This window comes from Clupea harengus, chromosome 21 (assembly GCF_900700415.2).
Source record: "Clupea harengus chromosome 21, Ch_v2.0.2, whole genome shotgun sequence".
Lineage (NCBI taxonomy): Eukaryota > Metazoa > Chordata > Actinopteri > Clupeiformes > Clupeidae > Clupea > Clupea harengus.
Genome location: NC_045172.1, coordinates 18920653 through 18927496, shown reverse-complemented (window position 1 = coordinate 18927496; position 6844 = coordinate 18920653). Strand labels below are relative to the sequence as shown.

The following is a 6844-nucleotide window of genomic DNA, read 5'->3' as shown; positions in this document are numbered from 1 at the left end:
ACACAAGAATTACCATCTAACAACCAATTAGAACAGGAAAACATCAATATGCGGTTCCGTCAGTAGGAATGGGGTCCATGTAGCTGGACGGCTACAAGTCAGGAGTTTTGATACCTCGCTCTCTGTGGGAGGGCTGAAGGAGGGAAGTGATGCACCATTGACCGGGCGAGACAGAGAAGGACATTCAGAGGACTGCTACAATTTTTACATTTACATTTACATTTAGTCATTTAGCAGACGCTTTTATCCAAAGCGACTTACATATGTGCGACTTACCATGTATACACATTTTACATTTACACTGATGGCACACTGCACATCAGGAGCAATTAGGGGTTCAGTGCCTTGCTCAAGGACACTTCGACAGGGAATCGAACTAGCAACCTTCTGATTACTAACCGACTTCTTTACCTCCTGTACCACTGCCGCCCCTACAAGTTTGGCTTTTTGGTGCCTTGCTGTCAGCTAAAGAGCTGAAGGCTTAGCTGGAGGGCTTTCAAATGCCATATCCACTGTTCAGTCAGAGACACAAAAATTATAGATATATTGTGAGTGTGTGTGTTCGTACACGTGTGTAAGTGTGTGTGTGTGCCTCGTTAACAAGCCTCCCTCCCCCTTCATTCTCTCTCTCTCTCTCTCTCTAAGCACTCAGCTCTCTTGTGCTCAGGTTAGCGGACAGGCCCAGGCTTCACTCAGCGCCACTGATTGTAATTACACACCCAGCCAATTATGGCCAGAGACACACAGACAGAACACCTACGTGATCAAACTGACAAAGACGCCAGGCCTCACCATCATACCGAGACGGCAGACAGAAGACAGAGGCTGGTTTGGGGGCCTTCGGGGAAAATAACAAGATCATCAGGGACCTCAGCCACCTCAGCAGGGGACATGGATGCTGAGACTTATGAGATGCTGGTGCTGATGTCACTTCCTGTGGCATGGACATGGTTCTGGCTTCAGTTGACAGAGGAAGCACAAACACAAATAGGCCTGTAATTTCATTGACAAAGCAGCAAAGCAGCACGCTTGCCGTTGCGCAAGAACTGAGGCTATCGTGTAAAGTGTGGGAGCATTGAGCAGACCCTCTCTTGTTTGCGCTTAGGATCTTGCCAAGTTATTAAATTAGCTTAAGAGTGTGCGGCGGACTTGCACATTGCTTTGCTCGTAGCCAGTTGCCCATCAATGGAATTAGACTTACACAGACTTCAGATCTTCACACACACACACACACACTCTCTCATAGACCCCCACAAATGCATGCACATATACAAAAACACCTCTTTAAATCTTCAGATGTCCACACACACTCACTCATACAGACCCACACACACAAATACTTCTGATCTTCGCCCAATGACAAGATGTACTTGGAACACCTCACACACGAGTATGATTATCAAACGTGATGATTTTAATTCTACTCTCCTCCACTCAACCTTGTCAGTCATAATGAACTCAGTCCAGTGATAAATACCAGAGCACACTGAGGAGGATGACTTGCTTTAATCAATACAAATGAAGCTCCTATCCGCGGTCGAGATTTGCCCGAAAAGTTGAAAGTGAGTGGGAATGTTCCAAAACAAAATGGCAGCCCTCGTACACTGACATGGCTCTTTTCGCCTAGATTTGGGGGCAGCTTGGTTGTCAGCTAATGGTGTTCTCAAAGCGGAGTCACTGATATGGTGACAAGAAAGGGGTTGTTTTCACAGAGTTTGATACTTTAGAGAACAGGAAAATATGAGCAGAAAAGTGCCGCACCCCAAAAAAGGTGATGATGTTGTTGTGCAGAGGGACTGGTGTTCAGTGTTCATTTCTCTTGCTGGCACTGAGCGAGAATGGCCTGGAGGGGGGGAAGCAGCTCCGAAACCTGTGCTGTTGCTGCCACCCACTGGACATATTGTGACATAGCAGCTGTCCCTCAACAGCCACTCAACACAGGAGACAGAAAAGTGAAGCCAGTAACTAATCATTCTGTAATCATCTCCTACATGACCTGAATAAATTATATCTGAGACATAAATGGATGGACAATGAATCTTAAATGAGGCCATAAAATGATGTACCCCACAGAAAGAATGTCCATAGAATGTAATTTCTCTTTTCACCACTCAAAGACAAAGGCATCAAAGGTGGTCAACCTGTAATTCACTTTGGCTACAACTACCATAGATAAAGAAAAAACCCTGGAAGCTGTCTGCTATAAATCCTTATGAATTGAGTATACTCTTCTACTCTTTCTTGCTCAAAAGTAAGTTCATAACAGCACCATAGATATTAAATTAAATTGGGAGTAGTTTCCTAAAGTTACTTTCCCACTCTATTCAAGCAGAGACGGTAAACTCCACGGTACACACTCTCAATATGCTCCCTGATCTCCCACGTCCACAGAGCAAAGAGTGAGTTACAGAGTCTCAGATTACAGAGTCTCAGATTACAGATCTGTACAGACACAGATTACAGAGTCTCATAATACAGATCTGTACAGACACAGATTACAGAGTCTCAGATTACAGATCTGTACAGACACAGATTACAGAGTCTCCATCAGATCCAACTCTGCAAAGTCCCTCTCTCTGACCCGCACACCCAGAGCTCACAGATCCCTCCTGCCTGTAGTCCTGGTGGCCCTGTAGATGTGGATGTCCCTCTGGGCGTCGTAGTGGACCTCCTGCACGGCGAACCGGCTCCTCAGCAGGCTGAGGAAGCGCTCGTCTCGCTCGTAACGGAGTCGGCAGGAGAGCAGGACGACCGAACGCTCGGAGCTCAGGTGCTCCAGGGTCCGCAGCAGGGCCGGGAACGTCTCCTCCAGGTACACGATGTCAGCCCCCAGGATGAGGTCATAGGCGCCGGCCTCGTAGCGGTCAAGACCCTCACCCCACGTCAGCTCGGAGACCTGCACTGCCTCCTGCAGGGCTGGAGGAATGTTGTCATGCACGTTGGCAGCCAGAAACTCAAGCGCAGGTGCCCTGTCAGTAATGGTCACATTGGCTCCTGAGGAGAGACAACCACAAACTCTTTAAGATAATAATAATATTAATAATAATATTCCTCATAAACTAACACATGGACACCACTTTCATATTTGTGCATGCATTCATGGTTCACTTATAGGCTATCACATACCAACATTCACATTTTCCTGGTGTAACCTGCAGAGGCAGTTGGAGAGTTGGTTCCTTACCTAAAAGAGCCGCTACTATGCCCACCAAGCCAGTGCCAGCTCCCAGCTCAATAGCAGTCTTTCTCTTCAACTCAAATTGTCCCAGTTCCATATACATGCACAGCACCACAGCCTACAAACACAGATAATGAATATAGCTCAGGTTAAGTCCAGAAATAACAGCAACAAGAAAATGTCATAGTAAAAGACGTCACTCACGGCATCCCACACGACCGCCGCGACACCCAAACGGTTCCAGTCTTGAGTCAGACGCACGTTGTGATTAGCGAAGTGAAACTCAGCAGACGAGTCGCGTAGTTTTGCTAGCGCTGGCAACACAGCATTACCTTCATCGTAAGGTACTAAAGCCATATTAACCTAGCTCACCAACAGGCTAATGGTATCCTAAAATCAGTTTCAGTACAACGAGGTAAACTATGTACACGGTGACAATATAACTGGTGGTCCGATAACAATCAAACCGATAAATACACAAATCAAATAACCTGTACCACGAGTGCTTTTAAACACAAACGTTTATCTGCCTATGCCTACAAACATGAACACTTCTTCTTCATAGAAACAATGCAGACGGCACCACAATGACTTGGCGCCATCTGGCGTTTGGGAGTTTCTCGTGGAGGAGGATGGTAAGATGGCAAACAAAACCCAAGCTCCAGACTCTTTTGCAATAACAAAACTTGACAGATTGTGTGAGGAGGTGAGGAGGAGGAGTTTTTGTGTTGGTATGGTTGAGGAGAACAGAGAGGAATTAGCACAAATAACTTAATTTTAAATTGTACTGCCTTACAATGATGTTGATAGCAATGATGTTGGACTACTTTGTAATATACGGATCTCAGTGCAGGTCCTGTATTCCCCCATCTTTTTGGATCAAATCAGCGGTAACAAACAGCTATCCCATCTAAAATGGAAAATGGTTTGTCAATGTCCTTAAAGGGGATTCACCATATCACACACGAGAGAAACACACACAAAGACACAACACACACACACACACACACACACACACACACACACTCATAATGAAGACAAGAACTCTTGCAACTGTCCTCTCAGCTTTATTTCAGCTGGGGCCTCGGTGAGGTAACGGCGGTATCTGGGGGGGTCACTCCGCAGACGGGGGTATCTGCGGGGGTCACTCCGCAGACGGCAGTATCTGGGGGGGTCACTCCGCAGACGGCAGTATCTGGGGGGGTCACTCCGCAGACGCTGGCGCCTTCAGGCAGAGGAGGGTCGGAGGAACGTGCAGGGGGGACAGGGTGTGTGGGGTGGGTGGGGCGGGTGGGGTGGGGTGGGGTGTTCACTCGGTGAGGCGCCGGAAGGACTGCACGTTGGGGCACACTGCGCCCCAGTCCACGGGCTTGCGGTACTCGCCCTTCTCCAGCAGGTACTGGCGCCCGCGATAGTTGGGGTGCTCATAGAAGACCCACACGCCCTCCAGGACCTTGCAGGAGTGGACCTCACGCGTGCGGAACCGCTCTGGCACTGAGGGACAGTCGTCAGTGGCCTCGTAGGCCTGGCCTGCAAAATCCCCCTTGTCATAGAGCTGGATCTTATACTGGGAGCCACTGGCCTGTAGGGCACATTAAGGGTGGATAGAAGGTGGAAGAAGACGACGCGGAGAAAATAATTTGGATGAAAACACAAGAAAACAGGAGAGAGAATTGGACAAATGAACTCTGATCAACTAATATAGTAGATGAGAAATACCCTCTTACTATCATGTAGTTTATGACCAATTATTAAATTATTATTTAATCTGTATTAAAACAGATTTGATGTATGTCTGTGAGGTGTAATTTATCTTTGTATGGGTACAGAGAATGAGGGAAAAATAAAGAAAGATAGCTGAACTAAGCTGAACTGCTTATGTATCTGGTCTTACGAAGTGGATGATTTTGCAGGAGCTGAGGCGGTCGTTGAGGCCCATCCAGCGCAGGTACTCTGGGTACTCGCCGCGGGCCAGCACGTACTGGTAGCCCATGTAGTTGGGGCGCTCGTACACCACCCAGCAGCCGCTCTCCACCCGGATGGAGTTGCAGCGGTTCAGGTAGGCATGGAAGTCCGTGCAGTCACCGTCACACTCATAGCGACGGCCCTGGAAGTTCTTGTCCTCGTAGAAAACAATCTGGGGAAGATAGAGTAGAGTTTTTCGTGGAATTAAAAGGGTTTAATGATCCCTTTGTGGTGGGTAGTACAACAGTGTGATGTGCAATCTTCACTGTAGCTGCTCAGTGATTTCATTCACACTATATTAACATTAATTCATATTATTGCATAAGTATTACTTTGGTACATTTGACAATGCTATAAGATTATAACCTCATTAGTTTTCTCTCAAGCAAAATCACTAAAAAAGGAAACCTTAAGCTTTACATCTTGGTCACAAAAACCTCTCCATATGACATTTGTGGCTATAGTTCCTGAACACCTTCCTGTGGTTATAGTTCCTGAACACCTTCCTGTGGTTATATTTCCTGAACACCTTCCTGTGGCTATAGTTCCTGAACACCTTCCTGTAGCTATAGTTCCTGAACACCTTCCTGTTGTTATAGTTCCTGGACACCTTCCTGTTGTTATAGTTCCTGGACACCTTCTGCTGGTTATAATTCCGTGAACACCCTTCTGTAGATATAGTTACTGAGCACTCTTTCGTGTCTATCATTTTTAGAATGATTGTCAGAATCAGAATCAGCATCAGAATCAGAATCAGAATCAGAATCAGAATCAGAATTGTATGTCTGTCTTCCGAGTGAGGCCGGGGCCTTACCTTGCCCATTTTGGACATGGTCTGATCGGCTGCGGTGTGTGCCTTAAGAGGGAGAGGAGAGGCGCTGCCCTGTGGTCTGCTCCTGGTCCTGTTTTTATACCCACCAGTTTTTTTTTTTAAATCCGACAACTGCTTTGTCATGAGAATGAGACCCAAAAATTGAGTCAGTGGTTCTGATGCTATTCAGGTTTTCCAGAAAAGAGCGATGGGATTATGCTGTATAAAAGCAGCTCGTGTGGACTGCAGCCATTGACCTGGCTGTCTGTGTAACTATTGCTGAAACACACACTTAAACAAATGCACGCACATGCGCACATACAGTATACGCTCAGGCACACACACACACACACACACACACACACACACACACACACACACACACATAACAGACTTTTCTATGTACAGGCACACACTCGTATTAAAACATATGCAAGCAAGTCAACATGCCCTGCTCACAGGAAAGAAGATAAGACACAAGCACACTCTCTCTTCCATACACAATCACACACACATACACACACACACACACATATACACACACACACACACATACATACACACACACACACATATGCGCGCGCACACACACACACACACACACACACACATACACACACGCGCATACACACATTACCTCAGCAGGCAGGCAAGACCTCTGCCAAATTTCAGGAGTACAGTTGAGTTGGATTATTGCGCTCCAGTGCATTGAGTGAGTGGGCAGCCCCCCCCCCGCTCTCCCCAACCTGCTGTGTAGTCTATGATCTGACTCAGCTCTCTCGAGGTACACTGCTGCAGGCAAGGGACTGCTGGGATCCACACAGGAGCCAAGAGGCCTGGCTAACATCTTACACAGAAGGAGTTAAAGGAATACTGATATCCACTGCCCC

The 6844-nt window shown here is 46.9% G+C and overlaps 2 protein-coding genes across 2 annotated transcripts; both read right to left on the bottom strand.

Moving 5' to 3' along the window:
• Positions 1–415: 415 nt before the first annotated feature.
• On the bottom strand, positions 416–3735 carry mettl21a (methyltransferase 21A, HSPA lysine). Its single transcript, XM_012840865.3, has 3 exons — positions 3383–3735; positions 3185–3296; positions 416–2994 (listed from the first exon to the last, which is right to left on the bottom strand). Exons 1-3 carry the CDS (start codon positions 3533–3535, stop codon positions 2597–2599), a joined length of 663 nt encoding a protein of 220 aa, XP_012696319.1. The 5' UTR covers positions 3536–3735; the 3' UTR covers positions 416–2596.
• A 494-nt stretch (positions 3736–4229) lies between these two features.
• Positions 4230–6286, bottom strand: LOC105911960 (gamma-crystallin S). The gene is made up of 3 exons (XM_012840869.3): positions 5958–6286; positions 5073–5315; positions 4230–4760 (listed from the first exon to the last, which is right to left on the bottom strand). Exons 1-3 carry the CDS (start codon positions 6096–6098, stop codon positions 4488–4490), a joined length of 657 nt encoding a protein of 218 aa, XP_012696323.2. The 5' UTR covers positions 6099–6286; the 3' UTR covers positions 4230–4487.
• Between the last annotated feature and the right edge of the window lie 558 nt (positions 6287–6844).

Excerpts from the sequence above, each read along its gene's own strand:
- mettl21a (XM_012840865.3), bottom strand. The coding sequence starts at position 3,535 with ATGGCTTTAGTACCTTACGATGAAGGTAATGCTGTGTTGCCAGCGCTA. Across the intron at positions 3,297-3,382 it reads CGGCGGTCGTGTGGGATGCC|GCTGTGGTGCTGTGCATGTA; the intron begins GTGAGTGACGTC and ends CTGTGTTTGTAG. Across the intron at positions 2,995-3,184 it reads CATAGTAGCGGCTCTTTTAG|GAGCCAATGTGACCATTACT; the intron begins GTAAGGAACCAA and ends GTCTCTCCTCAG.
- LOC105911960 (XM_012840869.3), bottom strand. The coding sequence starts at position 6,098 with ATGACAAAGCAGTTGTCGGATTTAAAAAAAAAAACTGGTGGGTATAAA. Across the intron at positions 5,316-5,957 it reads CCATGTCCAAAATGGGCAAG|ATTGTTTTCTACGAGGACAA; the intron begins GTAAGGCCCCGG and ends TATCTTCCCCAG. Across the intron at positions 4,761-5,072 it reads CCTGCAAAATCATCCACTTC|GCCAGTGGCTCCCAGTATAA; the intron begins GTAAGACCAGAT and ends TGTGCCCTACAG.